The sequence below is a fragment of the Haliotis cracherodii genome, unplaced genomic scaffold, assembly GCF_022045235.1.
Source record: "Haliotis cracherodii isolate W230 unplaced genomic scaffold, xgHalCrac1.p SCAF_8, whole genome shotgun sequence".
Lineage (NCBI taxonomy): Eukaryota > Metazoa > Mollusca > Gastropoda > Lepetellida > Haliotidae > Haliotis > Haliotis cracherodii.
In genome coordinates this window covers 16,425,097-16,449,444 of record NW_027266341.1, presented here as the reverse complement: position 1 = coordinate 16,449,444, position 24,348 = coordinate 16,425,097, and the positions used below count along the sequence as shown (strand labels likewise).

At 42.7% G+C, this 24,348-nt stretch overlaps 3 protein-coding genes across 3 annotated transcripts in view; 1 reads left to right on the top strand and 2 right to left on the bottom strand.

Moving 5' to 3' along the window:
- The first annotated feature begins 496 nt into the window (after positions 1-496).
- On the top strand, positions 497-4,139 carry LOC139450823 (neurogenic locus notch homolog protein 2-like). Its single transcript, XM_071232660.1, has 4 exons — positions 497-555; positions 1,891-2,030; positions 2,647-2,781; positions 3,700-4,139. Exons 1-4 carry the CDS (start codon positions 497-499, stop codon positions 4,137-4,139), a joined length of 774 nt encoding a protein of 257 aa, XP_071088761.1.
- A 2,294-nt stretch (positions 4,140-6,433) lies between these two features.
- LOC139450822 (IgGFc-binding protein-like) lies at positions 6,434-7,633 on the bottom strand. Its single transcript, XM_071232659.1, has one exon. It carries the CDS (start codon positions 7,631-7,633, stop codon positions 6,434-6,436), a length of 1,200 nt encoding a protein of 399 aa, XP_071088760.1.
- A 13,230-nt stretch (positions 7,634-20,863) lies between these two features.
- LOC139450780 (sodium- and chloride-dependent GABA transporter 2-like) overlaps positions 20,864-24,348 on the bottom strand; it is a 34,994-nt gene continuing 31,509 nt past the window's right edge. The window contains exons 12-13 of the mRNA XM_071232612.1: positions 23,781-23,945; positions 20,864-23,158 (exon numbers count right to left, since the gene is read on the bottom strand). Coding sequence (XP_071088713.1) covers positions 22,937-23,158; positions 23,781-23,945 — 387 coding nt within the window. The 3' untranslated portion in view covers positions 20,864-22,936. The remainder of the gene's footprint in view (positions 23,159-23,780; positions 23,946-24,348) is intronic.

The following is a 24,348-nucleotide window of genomic DNA, read 5'->3' as shown; positions in this document are numbered from 1 at the left end:
GATCATGGTGGATAACTCCGTGAATTAACCACGCATTTTGGCAGTGAAGCAGCACAGAGCATCGTGACTCCTCGGCCCACTGGGTCATGGTGGTGAACTCCGTAAATATACAACGGATCCTGGCAGTGAAGCAGCACAGAGCATCGTGACTCCTCGGCCCACTGGGTCATGGTGGTGAACTCCGTAAATATACAACAGATCCTGGCAGTGAAGCAGCACAGAGCATCGTGACTCCTCGGCCCACTGGGTCATGGTGGTGAACTCCGTAAATATACAACGGATCCTGGCAGTGAAGCAGCACAGAGCATCGTGACTCCTCGGCCCACTGGGTCATGGTGGTGAACTCCGTAAATATACAACGGATCCTGGCAGTGAAGCAGCACAGAGCATCGTGACTCCTCGGCCCACTGGGTCATGGTGGATAACTCCGTAAATATACAACAGATCCTGGCAGTGAAGCAGCACAGAGCATCGTGACTCCTCGGCCCACTGGGTCATGGTGGTGAACTCCGTTAATATACAACTGATCCTGGCAGTGAAGCAGCACAGAGCAATGTGACTCCTCAGCCCACTGGGTCATGGTGGATAACTCCGTAAATATACAACAGATCCTGGTAGTGAAACAATACAGTGTATTGTGGCTCCTCGGCCCACTGGGTCATGGCGGTGAATTCCGTAAATAAACAAACAAAGTTTGATCTATACCCTGCTCTTGGCTTTCTGGTAAATTCATCAGTGGTGTTAAAAGAGAAAACCACTTTACACGAGGCCTAGTCCTAAGAGAATTTGTCAAAGCCCAACCACATCCGATCCTTGCCATTAGAAACTTACAAGAAGGCTCAAGTACATCATCTCTTGTCATTAGAGGTGGTTACAGTGATTGGGTAAGTGAATGTGGTTTTACGTCGCTTTTAGCAATATTCCAGCAATATCACGGCGGAGGGCACCAGAAATGGGTTTCACACATGGTACCCATGTGAGGAATCGAACTGGTCTTCGGTATGATGAGCGAACGCTTGAACTACTAGGCTACCCCAGCGCCCCCAAAGCAATCAAATCACCGGGTCTGATAACTTATAGTTGCCTCTTACGACAAGCATTCTATTTGGTTGCTGGGGATCCTGGGGACCCATATTCTTACCACAGCGGATTTTCTTTACAGTATTTAAATTGTTTGCGTTCTTTTTGTATTATTGTTAACATTAACTTGTGAAAAAATCGTTGTTGTATTTCGTAAAACAGAACTCTTTACCAAAATATTGAATTTCCTTAAGGTTTTTACAATGACAATCAAGTTATTGGAGATCGAAAACTTATCAGAACATACCTTTTTGCAGACCTCTTTTCGCTCTGGCGGTGACTATAATTGATGTTTCAGTCCGAAACACGACTTACTGTCTCTTGCTCCATGCTCAGTGATGGTTCAGAATCAGTTTTATTCAGAACTTGTGTTACACAACTGATCTAAGAAACATTTTGAATACAGCTTTGTTAAAAACATATGTTAAGATTTAAATATGTGTATATAAAAATAGAATGATTCTAAATAGGTTTTTGCAGATAATGCGACAATAGGCGTTGAGCAAAATTCTCCGTGTGAAAAGTTGTTCCAAAAATATTTCGGTGGGAAAAATTGTTCACTATGTGACATATCTAGTGTGTTACTCGTCTCACATGGTGCATTAGAGTATTCAAGACAGCTGTCAATATTTGATGATGTTACAGTGCATGGTTTGTAGTTGACATTATTGCAGAGGGTGCTGACGTGAACAGGTTTAAGTGTATGATGCAGAGGATGGCCTATAGTGACATGTTGAAGGTGCAGAGGATGGCCTAACGCTTCATATAGATGATGCAGAGGTGGCATACAGTGTCATGTGAATGATGCAGAGGTGGCATACAGTGTCATGTGAATGATGCAGAGGATGGCCTACTGTGTCATGTGAATGATGCAGAGGATGGCCTACTGTGTCATGTGAATGATGCAGAGGATGGCCTTCTGTGTCCTGTGAATGATGCAGAGGATGGCCGTCTGTGTCATGTGAATGATGCAGAGGGTGGCCTACTGTGTCATGTGAATGATGCATAGGGTGGCCTACAGTGTCATGTGAATGATGCAGAGGGTGGCCTACAGTGTCATGTGAATGATGCAGAGGGTGGCCTATTGTGTCATGTGAATGATGCGGAGGATGGCCTACTGTATCATGTGAATGATACAGAGGTGGCCTATTGTGTCATGTGAATGATGCAGAGGATGGCCTACTGTGTCCTGTGAATGATGCAGAGGATGGCCTACTGTGTCATGTGAATGATGCAGAGGGTGGCCTACAGTGTCATGTGAATGATGCAGAGGATGGCCTACTGTGTCCTGTGAATGATGCAGAGGATGGCCTATAGTTTCATGTGAATGATGCAGAGGGTGGCCTACAGCGTCATGTGAATGATGCAGAGGATGGCCTACTGTGTCATGTGAATGATGCAGAGGGTGGCCTACAGTGTCATGTGAATGATGCAGAGGATGGCCTATTGTGTCCTGTGAATGATGCAGAGGATGGCCTATAGTTTCATGTGAATGATGCAGAGGGTGGCCTACTGTGTCATGTGAATGATGCAGAGGTGGCATACAGTGTCATGTGAATGGTGCAGAGGATGGCCTACAGTGTCATGTGAATGATGCAGAGGATGGCCTACTGTGTCATGTGAATGATGCAGAGGATGGCCTTCTGTGTCCTGTGAATGATGCAGAGGATGGCCTACTGTGTCATGTGAATGATGCAGAGGGTGGCCTACTGTGTCATGTGAATGATGCATAGGGTGGCCTACAGTGTCATGTGAATGATGCAGAGGGTGGCCTACAGTGTCATGTGAATGATGCAGAGGGTGGCCTATTGTGTCATGTGAATGATGCGGAGGATGGCCTACTGTATCATGTGAATGATACAGAGGTGGCCTATTGTGTCATGTGAATGATGCAGAGGATGGCCTACTGTGTCCTGTGAATGATGCAGAGGATGGCCTACTGTGTCATGTGAATGATGCAGAGGGTGGCCTACAGTGTCATGTGAATGATGCAGAGGATGGCCTACTGTGTCCTGTGAATGATGCAGAGGATGGCCTATAGTTTCATGTGAATGATGCAGAGGGTGGCCTACAGCGTCATGTGAATGATGCAGAGGATGGCCTACTGTGTCATGTGAATGATGCAGAGGGTGGCCTACTGTGTCATGTGAATGATGCAGAGGATGGCCTATTGTGTCCTGTGAATGATGCAGAGGATGGCCTATAGTTTCATGTGAATGATGCAGAGGGTGGCCTACTGTGTCATGTGAATGATGCAGAGGGTGGCCTACAGTGTCATGTGAATGATGCAGAGGTGGCATACAGTGTCATGTGAATGGTGCAGAGGATGGCCTACTGTGTCATGTGAATGATGCGGAGGATGGCCTACTGTGTCATGTGAATGATGCAGAGGGTGGCCTACAGTTTCATATAGATGATGCAGAGTATGGCCTACAGTTTTATGTGGATGATGCAGAGGATGGCCTACAATGTTATGTGGATGATGCAGAGGGTGGCCTACAGTTTTATGTGGATGATGCAGAGGATGGCCCACAGTGTTATGTGGATGATGCAGAGGATGGCCTACAGTGTAATGTGGATATGCAGAGGATGGCCTACAGTGTCATGTGAATGATGCAGAGGATGGCCTACTGTGTCATGTGAATGATGCAGAGGATGGCCTACTGTGTCATGTGAATGATGCAGAGGATGGCCGTCTGTGTCCTGTGAATGATGCAGAGGATGGCCTACAGTGTCATGTGAATGATGCAGAGGATGGCCTACTGTGTCATGTGGATGATGCAGAGGATGGCCTACTGTGTCATGTGAATGATGCAGAGGATGGCCTTCTGTGTCCTGTGAATGATGCAGAGGATGGCCTACAGTGTCATGTGGATGATGCAGAGGGTGGCCTACAGTGTCATGTGGATGATGCAGAGGATGGCCTACTGTGTCATGTGGATGATGCAGAGGATGGCCTACAGTGTAATGTAGATATGCAGAGGATGGCCTACAGTGTCATGTGGATGATGCAGAGGATGGCCTACAGTATCATGTGGATGATGCAGAAGTTGTTCTAAAGTTTCATGTGGATGATGCAGAGGATGTTCTTTAGTATGATGTAGATGATGCAGAGGATGGTCTATGGTGTCATGTAGACGATGCAGAGGATGGTCTATAGTATTATTTAGATGTGCAGAGGATGTTTTATAGTATCATGTAGACGGTTCAGAGGATGGTCTATAGTATGATGTAGACGGTGCAGAGGAGGGTCTATAGTATGATGTAGGCGATGCAGAGGATGGTCTATAGTATCATGTAGACGGTTCAGAGGATGGTCTATACAATGATGTAGACGGTGCAGAGGATGGTCTATAGTGACATGTAGATGATGCAGAGGATGGTCTATAGTATCATGTAGACGATGCAGAGGATGGTCTATAGTATCATGCAGACGTTGCAGAGGATGGTCTATAGTTTCATGTAGACGGTGCAGAGGATGGTCTACAGTGACATGTTGACGATGCGGACGATGGTCTATAGTGTCATGTAGACGATGCAGAGGATGGTCTACAGTATCATGTAGACGATGCAGAGGATGGTCTATAGTATCATGTAGACGATTCAGAGGATGGTCTATAGTATCATGTAGACGGTGCAGAGAGTGGTCTAAAGTATCATGTAGACGTTGCAGTGGGTGGTCTATAGTTTTTTATGTAGATGGTGCAGAGGATGGTCTATAGTTTTTATGTAGATGGTGCAGAGGATGGTCTATAGTGTCATGTAGACGATGCAGAGGATGGTCTATAGTGACATGTAGATGATGCAGAGGATGGTCTACAGTGACATGTAGATGATGCAGAGGATGGTCTATAGTGACATGTAGATGATGCAGAGCATGGTCTATAGTATTATGTAGACGGTGCAGAGGCTGGTCTATAGTGACATGTAGATGATGCAGAGGATGGTCTACAGTGACATGTAGATGGTGCAGAGGATGGTCTATAACATTTTGTAGATGATGCAGAGGATGGTCTATAGTGACATGTAGACGATGCAGAGGATGGTCTATAGTTTCATGTAGATGGTGCAGAGGATGGTCTATAGTTTTTTATGTAGATGGTGCAGAGGATGGTCTATAGTTTTTATGTAGATGGTGCAGAGGATGGTCTATAGTGTCATGTAGACGATGCAGAGGATGGTCTATAATGGCATGTAGATGGTGCAGAGGATGGTCTATAGCATTATGTAGATGATGCAGAGGATGTTCTATAATGACATGTAGACGATGCAGAGGATGGTCTATAGTTTCATGTAGATGATGAAGAGGATGGTCTACAGTATTATGTAGAATGATAAGTCAAATATATGCAAAACTCCATGCCAGGCAATTATCAGTATCAAAACGAGTACTAAAACAAAATAGAATGGAAATTAATATGATTGGATCACTGAAAATCATGACGTTGCTTTTGCCTGACTGTATGCATCGCGTCTATGTTTGTACATATAGTTAAGTTAACACTTGCCACGCTTTTCGTGTAAGATATGATATTAGCAAACAAATGCTTCCTGACTTCGGAGTCTAGCCAGTCTTCTGTTTACATATTTTAATGACGTCATCTGTCATCTGGAGAACGTCTGACAACATAAGTAGGATCATTGGCAACATGACGACCAACATTGTGGCATAGCCGATACTTGTAGATGACATTCTACTGTCTGTTGCACTGGTTTTCTTGGTAATAGCGCTGGTTAGATTTGTTGTTTTAACTTGCAACTTCTTTTTGAGTTTTGTTTTCTGCTCAGATATTGCTTGGGTTGTCGCTGCCTCTAGGCGACCTTTAGATTTACAAAAGCATGTGCATATTTCTTTCACTGTTCTTACTGGTTGTCCGTCGTGGTCCAACTGAACCGTGGTCATCGTCGGAGTTGTAGTTGTGGTGGTTGTAGAAGTGGTAGTAGTGGTCGTAGTGGTCGTAGCTGGAGCTGTAATAACAGATAATGCAGGTTGGGTGACTGCGGAAAGAAGTGCGATTGTGGCAGAATCTGTTGAAGTAGCATTGGTAGAGACTACATTGACAGTCGTTGAGGCAGAGGTAGGCGTCGTGCTACGTTGGGTAGGTATGCTTGTAACGGCGGCAAGGGACGATGTTGGTGATGTTGTGAAAGAGATTGCGGAAACATAGGTTGTCGAAGTTGCTGTATATGGTGCACTGGTGGATGTCGATGCTAATCCTGAAATGAAGGGTATATGTCGATGAAGAGTGGTCTTTTCGCAAATACGCCCTTGTGAAAGAAATTCTCAACATGAATTAATAGAGTAGTTAACTGTAGATATTTATGTTGTGATTTGATATTTGATTAATAAACACTATTTACCGTTTTTGAAGCCGCCAGAATATCCCATTCCAATGTATGGCCCAACTCTGATGTACAGCAGTCCGAAAGGCTTTGAAGATTGTAGATATACTACAGAGTCAGAACTGAGTTCAAATGTACCGATAGAAAATCCACATGCAGCATGTTTAGCCACTTCAGTCATTTGAGCCCCTGAGACAATGGCGTCAATATTTGGGAGAGAACTGACGAGTCCTATCAAGGCCTCCGTACGGCCGGTAATCGGGTTCGCTTGAGCATACACTAAGTATGAACTCATAAAATGATCTGTCGACTGGACAACTGCCATGAGAGGATCCCCAAATGTCGAGGTCTGCTCAGTGAATGCAACAACAAGAACAGGACTACTTGCAGTCAGGCAGTCTGCACCAGTGGTACGTATATCGATAAATCCCCCCTCTTGAAGAACGTGGTCAGCTTGACCTGCGAGAACAATATCGGTATTGTCAGCAGCTGCTACTACCCGATAGACAACTGGGAGCACTGTATTGATGTTGTACAGGATGTAGTTGTACCCGTACAGTTGAACTGGGATAAGCATATCTGCAACTGGGTCCAATCCCCCTTTTTTTGATGTTCTAGTGCCATGACAACCAGAGACCACAGCTACAGGTATGGAACTTTTTATGTGAGTGCCAGTAATGTCCTTATTGCAATACAGACCGAAGACTTCCATCTTGTCCAGTGTCACTTTGATCGTTTTGCCGTCCTCATGGCCAGAGTCGGTGCATTTGCCACTGGATACTCTCAACGTTAGTGTGATCTCTGTCCTGGTGGCAGTGGCTATTATCATGAGTTTTGAATACGCGCAATTTCCAATGGCAGAAACTGCATAGTACTCTATTGATAGTTGACTCGTAGGTAGAACAAGGTACGACTCGCTTTTGTGTTTATGTTCTGTAGTCATAGCAGCCACCGATATGTCATCACTAGCGGATACTCTAATCCCTTTCGTGGCTGTTGCTTCATTCTTCACGTCAAAGCATATTTCAGAAATCAGATCCTGTTTAGCCCATAAGTCTTTGCCAATGATAGTTGTTTTCGAGAAATCAAAAGCTTCTATATGTACGGTTGTGCCTTCATTTCCCGTGAAGTGTAACGATGCATAACAAACACTCTCTTGTAAAAACACAGCAGCGACAAATTCCTTCCCGTTGTTGTTTTCCGCCGACATTGCCCATCCTGCCCATCCTGCCCATCCTGCAAAGTTAAAGGAAATGAAGTTTCTCAAAGTGAAGTGAAATGAGATAACTTTCGTTCAGTACAATAGCACTTATATCGCAACATACATTCACGTGTGTGTGTGTGTGTGTGTGTGTGTGTGTGTGTGTGTGTGTGTGTGTGTGTGTGTGTGTGTGTGTGTGTGTGTGTGTGTGTGTGTGTGTGTGTGTGTGTGTGTGTGTGTGTGTGTGTATGTGTGTGTGTGTGTGTGTGTGCTTGTACTAGCTAGTCCCGACTTATGTCGGTTTTATAGGGCTAGCCCACTGGGATACCATGCCGCAGTTTAAAGTATGTGTGTGTGTGTGTGTGTGTCTGTCTGTCTGTCTGTCTCTGTCTGTCTGTCTGTCTGTGTGTGTGTGTGTGTGTGTCTTTCTGTCTGTCTGTCTCTGTGTGTGGTTGTGTTGCTCCTTGTGCTAGCTAGTCCCGACTTATGTCGGGTTATAAGGCTAGCCCACTGGGATACCCTGCCGCAGCTTAAAATGGATACCTCTCAGGCACATCATACCCACCCCGAGACGACTTGTTTTAGCCCCTTAATGCCGAGCGCACAGGAGGGTAAACAGTTAGTATTAAATAAAATGGAAGGAAACATATCTTGAAACTATACCTGTCGGATGATCATTTATGTTATTAATTCAGCGATATTATTACCAAACAAATGAACTGTACTGGCGCATAGGCAAGACTCAAAGAATATTTCGCCATGGTGTTATTTATTGAAATAATTATTATTCGATTAAAAACAACATGAAGTTCATGCTTCAGGATTCCTGTCATATTTAATAATGTTATTGTACCAAATCAGAGTGCAGCAAAAAATGCTATTCAATGAACAAAGGCTGTTTTGAATACCTTTCAACTAAATGGTTGTGTGGTATTAGCTGTAAATATATTGCTCAAGTTCTCTGGCTAAGGACACATAATTCACCCCCTCAATCTACCCGTGAAGATCCGGGTAGAGAATAGATCTTCAGCAACCCACGCTTACCGTAAGAGGCGAGTATGTCGCGACTAACGGGATCGGGTGGTCATCGTATCCCAATTGCGTAGATCGATGCTCATAACGTCAGTCACTGGATTGTATCGTCCATACTCGATTATTTACAGACCACCGTCATAGCTGGAATATTACTGAGTGCGGCGTTAAATAACAAAGAAATAAACAAACAATCGCTCAATCGATAATGTTGGATGTTTCATGCATGGTGTGTGTTTTATGTCATTGTGACCAGTGATATATTGTTATAAGGCACGGTATTTAATAAAACAATACAAGTTGAGAACAGTGAGTGAGTTGTGCTTTAAACAGTATTCCAGATATATCACGGCGTGTCAGCTTAATGTGGGACGAAAGCCCCAAGTGATGCAGGTCTCAGACGTTTACCACTTCGGTGAAACCCAAGATCACAAGTATGGTGCTGACAAACCTAGAAACATAATCGGGGCGAACCGGGATTCGAACAATCATAGGTTTCTAGCGTGTCCAAGGGACGCAACTCTGCCCAGCGAATCGCGGCGCCTAAGACGATTGGGGCATCCGTGCCCCAGGTGAGAACAGAGTTCAGTTTAAATATATTTACCAATAACAGCTGCCCAGACAATGATGACATCCATCTTCGCCATCACCTGACACACAATGCAAAACAGATGTCAAAATCACATACAACGTCATGTAACAATTACAGTTGAACACAATTGTGTCTACATCGAGGTAACGGGGCAAAATTGACGAAGCCGATTGTTCGACACAAAAGAAAAAAGATTCACAAAGTCTTTGATAGCACCAAAAAGAACGATAGTGTGACTAGAATGACTAGTCACATGCTTCTCAATCAATGTACAGACACCATACTGTTAATGTGATGCGGCGTGTTTACTTCTCTGCAACGTCGCTATATAAGTGCGATAATCTTGGACGCGACGTTAAACCCCATTTCACCTCACCGCACCTACTTCTCTACAAGTGAAAGCGACTTAAGTATTTTGGCTATGGTGATGCGCGGTAGTTCAAATGTGTTCATTTCGACTGATCTTGGGAAGTTGTACTTGCACCTGTCATTTGGAACAACAAAATAGGCTGGACGTAACAGAGCATTCCATACATACGAAACCCGTGAAGATCCCGGGTTAAATGGGTCTTCTCAACCCATGCTTGCCGTAAAAAGCGACTATGCTTGTCGTAAGAGGCGACACGGGATTGGATGGTCAGGATTGCTGACTTGGTTGATGCATGTCATCGTATCCCAATCGCGAGGATCGTTGCTCATGATGTCAATCACTGGATTGTCTGGTCATGACTCGATTTTTTACAGACCGCCGTCATATAGCTGGAATATTGTTGAGTGCGGCGTAAAACAACAACCAAATCATATTTTGTTTCTATTGTATATTGTGTCATAAGTTTATTCTGTCTTGAAAAAATATCATACATTTTTTATGTCTTATGTGTATCACTTGTATTTTTTCCATGTTATGCGTGCGACACAATTTACTTCTACTACTACTCCCACGATACATTATGTTCTTTTTGTTCAATAGAATGTTTCTAGAACATTCGGATTCAGGGGTCTATTTTGGGGGTATTCGCAACACAGCCGTGTGGTACGCGGGACACGAATTAAATCGTATTTGGTGTTATACAATATGAGTGGCATTCTGCTTTTGAAGAGTGAATTATGACATATGCTTTTGAGATTTGTGTAAAGTGGTAAAGAATGTTGGTGTTTACTTTGATACAGCTAGGATGTTGGTGACTACACACCACCTTGATACAGCTGGGATGTTGGTGACTACACACCACCTTAATACAGCTGGGATGCTGGTGACTACACACCACCTTGATACAGATGGGATGCTGGTGACTACACACCACCTTGATACAGATGGGATGCTGGTGACTACACACCACCTTGATACAGCTGGGATGCTGGTGACTACACACCACCTTGATACAGATGGGATGCTGGTGACTACACACCACCTTGATACAGCTGGAATGTTGGTGACTACACACCACCTTGATACAGATGGGATGCTGGTGACTACACACCACCTTGATACAGCTGGGATGTTGGTGACTACACACCACCTTGATACAGATGGGATGCTGGTGACTACACACCACCTTGATACAGCTGGAATATTGGTGACTACACACCACCTTGATACAGCTGGGATGTTGGTGACTACACACCACCTTGATACAGCTGGGATGTTGGTGACTACAGACCACCTTGATACAGCTATGATGTTGGTGACTACACACCACTTTGATACAGCTATGATTTTGCTGACTACACACCACCTTAATACAGCTGGGATGTTGTTGACTACACACCACCTTGATACAGCTATGATGTTGTTGACTACACACCACCTTGATACAGCTGGGATGTTGGTGACTACACACCACCTTGATACAGCTTGGATGTTGGTGACTACACACCACCTTGATACAGCTGGGATGTTGGTGACTACAGGCCACCTTGATACAGCTGGGATGTTGGTGACTACACACCACCTTGATACAGCTGGGATGCTGGTGACTACACACCACCTTGATACAGCTGGGATGTTGGTGACTACACACCACCTTGATACAGATGGGATGTTGTTGACTACACACCACCTTGATACAGCTGGGATGTTGGTGACTACACACCACCTTGATACAGCTGGGATGTTGGTGACTACACACCACCTTGATACAGCTGGGATGTTGGTGACTACACACCACCTTGATACAGCTGGGATGTTGGTGACTACAGGCCACCTTGATACAGCTGGGATGTTGGTGACTACACACCACCTTGATACAGCTGGGATGCTGGTGACTACACACCACCTTGATACAGCTGGGATGTTGGTGACTACACACCACCTTGATACAGATGGGATGTTGTTGACTACACACCACCTTGATACAGCTGGGATGTTGGTGACTACACACCACCTTGATACAGCTGGGATGTTGGTGACTACGAACCACCTTGATACAGCTGGGATGTTGGTGACTACACACCACTTTGATACAGCTGGGATGCTGGTGACTACACACCACCTTGATGCTGCTGGGATGTTGGTGACTACACACCACCTTGATGCTGCTGGGATGTTGCTGACTACACACCACCTTAATACAGCTGGGATGTTGTTGACCACACACCACCTTGATACAGCTGGGATGTTGGTGACTACACACCACCTTAATACAGCTAGGATGTTGGTGACTACACACCACCTTGATACAGCTATGATGTTGTTGACTACACACCACCTTGATACAGCTGGGATGTTGTTGTCTACACACCACCTTAATACAGCTAGGATGTTGGTGACTACACACCACCTTGATACAGCTATGATGTTGGTGACTACACACCACCTTGATACAGCTGGGATGTTGTTGTCTACACACCACCTTGATACAGCTAGGATGTTGGTGACTACACACCACCTTGATACAGCTATGATGTTGGTGACTACACACCACCTTGATACAGCTGGGATGTTGGTGACTACACACCACCTTGATACAGCTGGGATGTTGGTGACTACACACCACCTTGATACAGCTGGGATGTTGTTGTCTACACACCACCTTGATACAGCTGGGATGTTGGTGACTACACACCACCTTGATACAGCTATGATGTTGTTGACTACACACCACCTTGATACAGCTGGGATGTTGGTGACTACACACCACCTTGATACAGCTGGGATGTTGGTGACTACACACCACCTTAATACAGCTAGGATGTTGGTGACTACACACTACCTTCATACAGCTATGATGTTGGTGACTACACACCACCTTGATACAGCTGGGATGTTGTTGACTACACACCACCTTGATACAGCTGGGATGTTGGTGACTAAATGGTGACGTGTAAAAGCACGTCATTATATAACCCTCCCGCCCTACACCACACCATCCCACCCCAAACCACACCACCCGACCCCACAACACCACCCGTGGAATAAGTATCCGTTAATCTGGCCTACCTTGCCGCTGGATAGAAAGCCGACGCTGCTGACACCAGACTTGTGACAAATATACTTACAATGATTTTCAATCCAAATGAGAACGTGACTTTGAGAGGTTATTTGTGACGCTTTGTGCTGGGGTCCATGGCTTGCAAGGAAATGGTGATGTCAATTTTTAATGAAACACTTAACGTTTAAAACATGGCAGTCGTATATTTCTCAAGCTTCAGGTATCAGACGATAAGGCTCGAGCACCCGTGCTTACCCGTGCTCACCCGTGCTCAAGGAAAGCGACCTGACCACTCCTCAGTGTAAACAACTACGGTAAACTACGTTTATAACGAACACCCTTATAACGAACTGACCGATATAAGGAACTTATGTTTTAGTCCAGGCCATTTGTTGTATATGTGATGTATAAATGGTTATAACGAACTACGGTTATTACGAACTAATTAAAAATGGTGTTCCCTTTCAGTTCGTTATGATCGTAGTTTACTGTATAGGCCCTAAAAGAGACCGGACATTTAGGCTACTTTTAGATAGATCTCACAACCTCGTGATACCACGCTACCTGTGGGGAAACACCCCAACGATTAATTGTGATTCATAAACACATTCATGATATGGTCGGAAACACCATCCAATAACCAACTTTCATAGAGTGACGGCCCAGGCCCGGATGATAAATACTTGGGTGTAATAAAACGACACGGGTAACAAGATCGAATCTGTAGGTGCTAATGTGAGATAGTGAAGATGACAAACTTACATGACATGGATTGAGACAAAATGTTTATGACAGTGACTTCATCTCTTAACTTATTCCAAATAAACTGAGGACAAACGAAAGTATACCAAGTTTGTTTTTATATAGCTGAAATTAAAAGAACTGTTGTTAAAATAGATTATGTCTATTTAACCATCACCCATTCCTGCAACAGTTTGTAATAAGTCATTTGTGGCTGGGCAATGTTTTGTAAATATAAATTGGTTGAACCACATGGCCATTACCATGTTTGAAATGTTGCAATTTTGTGCTTAAATAAACTATTTTCAACTCACGTAACAGTGAGTGAGTTGGGTTTAACGCCGCTTTTAACAGTATTCCAGTTATATCACGGCGTGTCAGCTTAATGTGGGAGGACAGCCCGAAGTGATGCAGGTTTCAGACGTTTACCACTTCGGTGAAACCCACGAGCACGGGTATGGTGCCGACAAACCTAGAAACATAATCGGGGCGAACCCGGATTCGAACCCACAATCATAGGTTTCTGGCGTGCCCAAGAGACGCAACTCTGCACAGCGAATCGCGGCGCCTTAGACGACTGGGCCACCCGTGCCCCCTTCAACAGATGACGTGCAGGGACTTCAGTCAACATCGTTTGTATTTCAGACATAAGGCGTTGTTCATTCAGGGCAACTAAACACTAAAACACATCATACACTGACAATAATGCAAAGCACAAAAATAGCAAAACAGTTTTGTGATTACATTCCCGTCTGGTTGGATATAGTAAACCAATAGTACCTCTACGTGTAGCATTGAACTGCTTGATCAGTTTCTATCAGAAATACTTTCAGAAATTAGTGATTATTATACAGTTATTTGGTGTGAAAGGAGCGCACGCACATGTGAAAAAAACACAACAAACTTTTGGTAAACACAACATTCCATTTTGTGAAGATGATATACCTGTTGATGACACTATTGGTAAACACAACCTTCCATTTAGTGAGAAAGAAGATATACTTATTGGTGGCGATATTGGTAAACACAACCTTCCATTTACGTAAGAGGTAGGTATACCTTTTGATAACATTACTGGTAAACACAACCTTCCATTTACGTAAGAGGTAGGTATACCTTTTGATAACACTACTGGTAAACACAACCTTCAATTTAGTGAGGAGGAAGATATACGTATTGGCGGTGATATTGATACACACAACCTTCCGTCAAGATAAGAGATAGGTATACATGTTAATAACACTATTGGTGAACACAACTTTAGTGAGGAGGAAGATGAATGATAATTCTCAATCCCATGAAAGTGTTGTTTACAGACTTGTTTCGATATGACGGACATATGCGCCACTCATTTTAGTTATTTATCGTTAACTAAAGGTTATATGGAAGCGTTTGGGAGTTTACCTAATCTGGTCATGACTGTGGTGTTGATGATTACTTTAGGGACCGACCATTTAATATTCTGAATATCAAATGGTCGGTTCCTAATAGAAATATTTATTGCAAAAAGAGAAATCAATACACAGCACGCTGTTGGAAATATAATTTTTAGTTGTGTAAGCACAGGCTCAAAAAGAGAGTGATACTATTCATATAGAAAAGATACTATCTAGAAACCTGAGTAGTTTTTCATTTTATGAAAGTTTTTCTCGATTGATATGATGGATGTGCGACTGATAGTGATGTGTTAGACGATATGCTGGATGTTTCTTCTACAGGTACATTGATGTGGACAAAATTATTCCCGAAACATCCATATTCCGAGATGGAAATATAAACGCAATAATGCACCTTAAAATGGAAACCTGCTGGTCCTGATGATGTTGTGGTTGAAAGGATAAACGTTTAAAACTTGAGATGATGCCTTTTCTTGATACATGTTTCAATAGGATGTTTGATAGTAGTATTCTTCCCAGTAGCAGTACTTATACCAATGCATAACAAAGGCGTCTTTAACAACCTACACTTCATCTCAATTAATGAGAATTCATGGAAAGATTTTTACATCATATCTCAATACCACGATTTCTAATTTGGGCTAGTCAGTATTCCCCAAACTTTGGCTGGCTTTAGAAAATCAATGTTCAACGTCAAATCATATATTCACATATATGAATGTCTATCAAGTCGTAAACACAAAATGTGTGAAGACTGTATTCATTTTAACATTTTATTGTACTCTTTGATCGTTTTAAACGAAGACACTGTTTAAGGACGTCTGGTCTATAGGGGAAAATAAACTCTATACTGACAGCTATCTATTTAAATTTCAAATCATGTATACGTTGTGACGTACGGTTTCACCGATTTCTATGTCTGTCCTATTGGACTACGACAAGGATGTATTTTGAGCCCGATATTGTTCTCATTTGTATTAGCGATTTGTATCATGCAATGGTAGTTTACTGGTAAACATGGCATTCAAAGTTTCCCATTTGTAATAGAAATGTTGATGCTTCTTTTTGCCTATGTTGTCATTTTAATATCAGATTCTGTTGTTGGTCTACAAAAATAATATATATTTTTTGGCAATATTACAATGAAGGAGAGTCCGGTGGCATTGAATGAAAGGTGGTTTCGTGATGGTCAATCTGTAATGGCTTAAATGATTACACATCTCTTGGTGTGTTGATTATCCATATAATGAACTTCAAGAATAGTGTTTCGGATTTCAAATCATGTGCAAAGAAAGCCTTAACTAGTGTCAATGTGGGTTCCGCTGACAGTGTGAGCTTTTACCCTGGATATACATATAAAATTATTTGATGCCCTAATTCAACCAATACCTTTATATGGATCGGAAATATTTGGATTATGCGATTCGATCGTCTCGAGAAGCTACATCTTTAAGCCTGGAAAATATTCTTATCTGTTGGACACACACTTGTGTGATTTATGGCGAGTATGGCGGATAGCACGTATATATCAACTATCTCATTAGATGTTTTAAATACATATTTAAGGTTCTTGGAATGCATGGACGCTTAATCCCGAATCTTATACAATATACTTCTCTTCTAACTGCGGGACAACTGATTACCAGTGCGGATATACCCAATCTGCGGTAGAGTTGGTTGTCAGTACGAAATCCAATATTCGATCTGAAGAACGAATGGTTGTCTGTAGGAAATCTACTTTTCGACCTGCGGGACTATTGTCAGGAGGAATGCACCAAATTATCCTGATGCGGAATTCATACAATCTTCGACCTGCGAGACAACAGGATTATCTGCCCTTGATAGATGATTCCCACGGTGTGAAGTGTACAAGTGGGTAAATGATCCAGGATCAGTACTATGCTTGTGCGTGTAATAAATACTTACACATTTTTACAACATGCAAAGTATGGACACGATAGCATTAAAAAAAGACGAACTGATTCAAAATCAAATTCCGAAACACAATGACAAACACTGATCTGAAGTACACTGGGGACCTTTGGGATTGTCTTGGCCCCCGAGTGGTAGCTGGGACCCACCAGTTCAACACCCTAATGAACTGACACAGGCAGTGAATCAGGACTGGCAGGGGATCCCAATGTTTACAAACAGACGTTGTGAGATTTCTGTGCATAACGCCAATAAATCGGCACCGATTGCTTCAGCATTTGTGTTTGTCGTGCGAGGCGTGCTGTTTGTTAGTTAACTGCTCTGTTTTGTTGTTACAACAATGAATCACACCAGTCATTTGTTAATGTGGCGCATATCCGACCAAGCGGGTGGCGCTTCATAACGGATCATGTGTACATGTGGCTTCCATTTTCAAATAGAAACTACTCCCATTATTTATCATTACTTTAAGAGTCTATCTCTAAACATACGATAGTGTACAGCCTAGCGAGATCCAAAGAGCTGTCGCCGAGTGATTGGCTTCACGATAACATAGCGTGTGGTGGATGTTTAATTGGTCAACTCACAGTATGGTTTTACGCCGCTTTTAAGCAATAATCCAGCAATATCACGGCTGGGGACACCAGAAATGGGCTTCACACATTATACCCATGTCGGGAATCGAACCCGGGTCTTCAGCGTGATGTGCGAACGCTTTAACCATTAGGCTGCCCGGCCGCACCTGTGGACATTTTGACTAAGGCGCCTGTGGCCATTTTGACTAGAGCACCTGAGGCCATTTTGACTAGGGCGCCTGTGGCCATTTTGACTAGGGCGCCTGTGGCCATTTTGACCAGAGCGTCTGAGGCCATTTTGACTAGAGCACCTGAGGCCATTTTGACTAGGGCGCCTGTGGCCATTTTGACTAGAGCGTCTGAGGCCATTTTGAATAGAGCACCTGAGGCCATTTTGACTAGAGCGTCTGAGGCCATTTTGACAAGAGCGTCTGAGGCTATTTTGACTAGAGCGTCTGAGGCCATTTTGACTAGAGCGTCTGAGGCCATTTTGACCATAGCGTCTGAGGATATTTTGACTAGAGCACCTGTGGACATTTTGACTATAGCACCTGTGGACATTTTGACTAGAGCACCTGTGGATATTTTGACTAGGGTGTCTGAGGCCATTTTGACTAAAGTGCCTGTGGCCATTTTGAATAGAGCACCTGTGGATATTTTGACTAGGGTGTCTGGGGCCATTTTGACTATAGTACCTGTGGCCATTTTGACTAGGGTATCTGTTGTCATTTTGAGTAGGGCGCCTGTGACCATTTGACTGAAAACACATCCAGGCGACCTTTCGATTTACAGAAGCATGTGCATTTCTAACGGATCTTTCTGGTTGTCCATTGTGGTCCAGCTCAATTGTCGTTTCCCTCGTAATTGTAGCCGTGGAGTATGTGAATGTAGATGATGCAGTAGTGATCGTGGGTGTTGTGACAGGGTATGCGGATGCTGTAGCAGGAGCGGAGGAGGGAAGAGAAGCAGTTGGAGGATTTGTCAAAGGTGTTGAGTTCATGGTATAGCCAGTCCCGTGAGTGTTCACTGGTAAGGAAGTGATTCCAGGATATGGTGTAGTTTTAGTTAAAGTCATTGTTGAAACAAAAACAGGTGCTGCAGATGTCACTGTGGATGCCATTGCAGCAACGGATTCAGAGGCTGAGATGTTTGGTGTGTCTGTGTTTGATGGGTAATTCACCGCCTGACCTGTTACAGATGAAACATTAAATAGATATTACAATTTTATCATTCTTATGGGATTGTGATGCAAGTTAATGTTTAGGGATCAGAGATTATAGAAATATATGTATTATATGTTGCAAAGATTTGAATGTGCATATGGCACATGTACCACCGTCATGAAAATATATTCACTGCTTTTACAAAAAGAACCGACGTTTGAATTAACACTGGTCATGTTGTCCTAATGACTAACCATTTTTAAAGCCACCAAAATATCCCGTTGCCGCGCGACGATGCCATCTTAAATACAGAAGGCCAAATGGCTTTGGGCCCTGTAAATTCACTATTGAGTCAGGATTGACACTGCATCGCCAAATGTTAAACCCACAAGCCGAAGTTTTTGACCTTGTATCCATGTTTTGTCCTGAGGCAATGGTTTCAATGGCTGGTCAAAATATGAAACTGAAGTGGACACGTGAAATGTTGGACTTTCTTGTTGCGAATTGTTTGTGAAAAGTGGGTCGAAAACTGTCAAATGAAAACTTTTAAATGAACATTTGTATTGTAATAAGTTTTTTTCACAGCTGCTTGTATTGTCCTCTTGACACGTCAGACACAGCAGCTGACATATCATGGTAGGTTTACGAATTACCCACAATATTAAGTTTCCCGTTCACTTGTATAGATAGATGATCAAAATATTTTTAATAAAGAAACTAAATGGATGAATGAATGCCAGTGATGCCAGTCAGCATACTTGATATCTACTGGTAAACCACTAAAGCCAGCCCACAAGTTTCAAACACTGATGCTTTCAAATAGTTTACCATCTCCTACCGAATTCTACACTTAACATCTGTCCAACAATGTCCGTATGTGTTCCTAATTAGGTTTGACTGGGAATTCGCTACAATTGTACTTGAGTCGCCTTGTTCTAGTCTGTTTAATGTCCATTAAAAATCTATCAATAATTCAGAAAGTCGCAAGAAACCGAGTTGGATGCTTTGTTCATAACCAATGTTGTCAAGTTCATGTTATCCCTACTTGGTGATGCGGTGCGAGACTTAAGTATCGAAACAGATTTCAATTAGCTCTTTCATGATTATCAATTAATCATATAAGTACTGCAGTACATTTGTGAGTGTAAATTTGAAGTTGACGTAGTTGATTCGTTGACATAGTCAGGTAAACTTGTTAATATTAATGAAAACGTTAGTCACTGAGGTACTTTGATCCTCGCTGTCTCATTAAAGAAAACATCGCCTAAGACATGACAGCCACAATTCGAGCAAGTGAGCGAAGTTGTTTAAAGCCATGAATGTCCAGAGTAGTGATGAATGTATTGATTCGAACCCACGACCAACGAGTGAAGGAGTTGTAAGTGAGTTGGGTTTAACGCCGCTGTTAACAGTATTCCAGTTATATCACGGCGTGTCAGCTTAATGTGGGAGGAAAGCCCGAAGTGATGCAGGTTCCAGACGTTTACCACTTCGGTGAAACCCACGATCACGGGTATGGTGGTGCTGACAAACCAAGAAACATAATCGGGGCGAACCGGGATTCGAACCCACAATCATACGTTTCTGTAAATCGGTGAAAGGGGTTGGCTGTTTGATTGTTATTAAACGATATCAGATCATGGTTATACCTGAACGTTATGAGAAAGACGCTGGGGGGGGGGGGGGGGGGGGGGGGGGGGGGCACAATTGGTGTCCCTGGGGTGCCTACTTCTTGCCTAAATGGGCGGGGTAGGGTAGCCTAGTGGTTAAAGCGTTTGCCCGTGACGCCGAAGACCCGGGTTCGATTCCCGACATGGGTTCAATGTGTGAAGCCCATTTCTGGTGTCCCCCGCCGTGATATTGCTGGGATATTGTTAAAAGCGGCGTAAAACCATACTCACTCACTCACTCAATCTTGCCTAAATATCTTTCCCAAAATGTTTACATAGATGTTATAAATGAGGAAGTTATACAAAGCGGTGTACAGTAGTGTAAAAAGTTGAAAAATCAAATGTGTTGACAGAACTGAAGTGTTTTTTTGCTGAGAAAGACAAGTGTTCTCCAACTTTACTGAATATTTTTTTTATGATGTCTTCGTGTTGCACACGGGTAGAGTTAATTACACATATATACACTGTTGTGGCTACATAATTAACTAAACCACAAAACAAGAATGAAAAATATAAAATTCTTTATTCATATTTCAGATTATGATGTAGATGTAAATACAAATATGTTCTCAATATAATTTGCATGGGCTATACAAAATTAAAAAAACTGTTCTAATAACACAATAAAGGCTGTAATCTACTGACTATCATTAAGTCATTGCTTTGCCATCTAAAATCTGAGTAATTGTAGTAAAGTTAGTACAAAGAGTAATGATTAATCGCAGCATACAAGAATAAGTAATTTGGGCATGGGTATTACTTAAAACACAACCTATGAGCATTGAGAAATTAGGAGTGTCTGGCCCATGTAAAATTAGCGAGGGACTTTCAACGTGTATTCATGCGTGATGGACAGAAGACCCCAATTCCTTGTTCCCCGTTGGTTATTCTTTGAATAACCCATTGTCTTTTTCTGAGACAATTAGAAAATTGGGTTTTCTGATCACAAATGTCGACTTCAGCTCAATTATTCTATTCTTGAAACGACGTCGCATATATTATCATGACGTCACGAACAATGGATGATGTATTCTTCAATTATTTGTGACAATGACGTCACGTTGCAATGGGCATCTTTGCATTCAATGAAAAAAATGGACCAATTGTCATGATGCTCAGTAAGAATTACTGAAAATATTTCACTTATATCCGTGTCATTATGCGTAATATTATAATATGTTTGTACTTACCTATTTAGGTCACTGTAGATGTTATATATACATGGAAAAGTTACAACCAATACCTGCTGACAAGTTGGTACATAACACTGTACGTTTCTTCAGATGGTCACATGGGGTCATACCATATGATGGGAAGGAGCCGTGGAAATAAGGAGTAGTTAAAATCATTCTTTCATTGTACAGATGCAAATCATGTAATTGAATAATCGATTTTGGTTATCTGTTTGTCAATACAAATGTGTCCCTTTGAAAACAAGAACAAACGTTTTCGATCTAACATTATTACAGGATACGATTTTCATAAATGGCTATTTTACATGGTCGGGTAGCCTCGTGGTTAAAGCGTTGGCTCGTCACGCCAAGGACCCGGGTTCGATTCCCGAAATGGGTACAATGTGAGAAGCCCATTTCTGGTGTCCCCCGCCGTGATATTGCTGGAATATTGCTGCGTAAAACCATACTCACTCACTCACTCACATAGAAATATACAGGAAGCGATGCTTAACCATTTCCCAGGTGTATAATTGTTCAGATCTGTTGCATTTTAAACAGTACAACTCGTACAGCTATCTTTTTATTCATATTATTTTCCAATAACGCGACGACTCATTAGAACGGATGGAGTAATCAGCTCGAATAATGTTCCCGTCAAACACGTGAAACAATCAAACACTACATCAACGCACAAACCCTTGATACAGGTTAACTCGTCTAAAGCCTACATAAAGAAATTCTATGACAACTTGGCTATATGGATAAGTAGCGAATTTAGTTGATTCGTGCAACACTGTGATGTTTTTTAAAGGGTTAGTGGCGACCGATTTGAACAGAGATCGGTGAAAATGGTTCGCAACAAATGAGAGCCCAAAATATAGTTCTGTCAATAGTTCATATGTTTTTGACACTTTGATTTTACCTGCCGTTACCACACATTTCACCAAGCGTTATGAGGTTTGTACCATCGTTATCTATCGTGTATCGACAACACATATTTTCTGACATCAGTCCTGACGATGATTAATCATGGGAGCATTGATATTCTTTGAGTATTTTGGTGAAAAGATTCCCCATCTATTATTTGAAACCAACCAACGTTTAATCATACATTAACATTTTTACGAATTCTCACAACTGTTTTTTGAAGTGCAATTTTAGTTTGACTTGGATTGAAGGCAAAACATTGGAGAATAATTCAGTTCCAGTTAAAATAAACAATTTCAAATATATTTAAATACTCTATTACATTTTACAACTCATGAATATAAATAAAGTTGAAAGGGTATTCTCAAATGTAAAATATTCCCGTTACTGGTATTTTAAATAGTCAACAAATGCTGATAAGGGAACTTCGTATACACACCTCATTTGAACCAGGGAAGGTTATACTGAGAGTAAAAAATATTGCCACATACATTATGAGACACTAGGTTACTTTGGCTGAATTAACATAAAATAGTTGTAAAAAAAAGGCTTCACATTTATAAAACACAAAACATGGATTCCACAAAATAAATGAAGAACAAACTTACACTACGGTTGAGCAACATCTTAGAAACATTAAAACATAAACTATATCCAGAAATGTCAAAAAGGGTTATTTATAATTGAGTGAAGTAGGACTCCTTTTCCTTCTCGTAACCCGGGTTCACGTACGCGGGTGGGGGCGAGTCCATGTTTGTCGCCGGGGCCACGTACTGAGGTATGTTAACGGGCAGTCCTTGCCGCTGTTTCACGACATCGTCGTAGGTCAAGTGGCCGTAGTCGCAAGGCCGCATCTGATGCTGCTTCAAACCCGTCGGACGTAACAACACCCTCAAGTCCTGTGAAAAAAATATTGTGAGACCTGTTCTTAATGCGGTGACTGTTTACCTGACACTGTGCCACAAGTTTTAAAGTTTTGCATAGGTTACATCAAGCTGTGATCAAACTTAAAACAATGCATTGTACCGATGTTTAGTTGCCCTGAATGAACAACGCCTTACGTCTGAAATATAAACGATGTTGACTGAAGTCCCTGCACGTCATCTGTTGAAGGGGGCACGGGTGGCCCAGTCGTCTAAGGCGCCTCAAATTGCTGTGCAGATTTGCGTCTCTTGGGCACGCCGGAAACCTATGATTGTGGGATCGAATCCCGGGTCGCCCCGATTATGTTTCTAGGTTTGTCAGCACCATACCCGTGCTCGTGGGTTTCATCGAAGTGGTAAACGCCTGAGACCTGCATCACTTCGGGCTTACCTCCCACATTAAGCTGACACGCCGCGATATAACTGGAATACTGTTAAAAGCGGCGTTAAACCCTACTCACTCACTCATCTGTTGAGTCAGGGGTGTCAGTGATACCAGGTACTTGTCTACAGTAAACGCCCTGCATTCAATGTACCCTTAACATGTAGAAATTATGTATTGTACAGGACTCTGAACATTTAAAGCTCTATAACGTACGCGGCACTTGATGTACTTGTAGACAGCAATGATGGGCACCCAGACGATTGAGAGACACGCCATTGTCCAGCCGATGGCCACCGCCCAGTTGGGGTAGACGTACTCCCCCGAAGGCCTCTCGTATGTCAGCTCCGAGTAGTTGATAGCACTCATCACGAAGATGGACTGCAACACGACATGGTTCAAATAAGCATTGTCAAAAATGGGGTGGGGGCAGTCGTCTAAGGCGCTTTAAGTCGCTGAGCGGCGTTGCTTCCCTTGGTCACACCAGAAACCTATGATTGTGGGTTCGAATCCCAGTTCGCCCGGATTATGTTTCTAGGTTTGTTAGCAAACGAACTGGCTCGTTGGTTTCGCCGAAGTGGTATACGTCTGAAACATGAATCTCTTTGGGCTTTCCTCACACCTTAAGCTGACACACCGTGAGCGAAATTGGAGTAGTGTTCAAATCGGTGTTAAACCCAACTCACTTATTAGAAACGTCCCGAGGTTTCCCTCCACAATTAAATAAAGATTACTGAGCCAGGCTTGAATAAGGTAAAATCTTAGACATGCTGTTGAACACGTT

Coding starts and splice junctions, on each gene's coding strand:
- LOC139450823 (XM_071232660.1), top strand. CDS start 497: ATGGTGGTGAACTCCGTTAATATACAACTGATCCTGGCAGTGAAGCAG. Junction 2,031..2,646: donor GAATGATGCAGAGGATGGCC/GTCTGTGTCATG, acceptor TGAATGGTGCAG/AGGATGGCCTACAGTGTCAT. Junction 2,782..3,699: donor TCATGTGAATGATGCAGAGG/GTGGCCTACTGT, acceptor TGAATGATGCAG/AGGATGGCCTACTGTGTCAT.
- LOC139450822 (XM_071232659.1), bottom strand. CDS start 7,633: ATGTCGGCGGAAAACAACAACGGGAAGGAATTTGTCGCTGCTGTGTTT.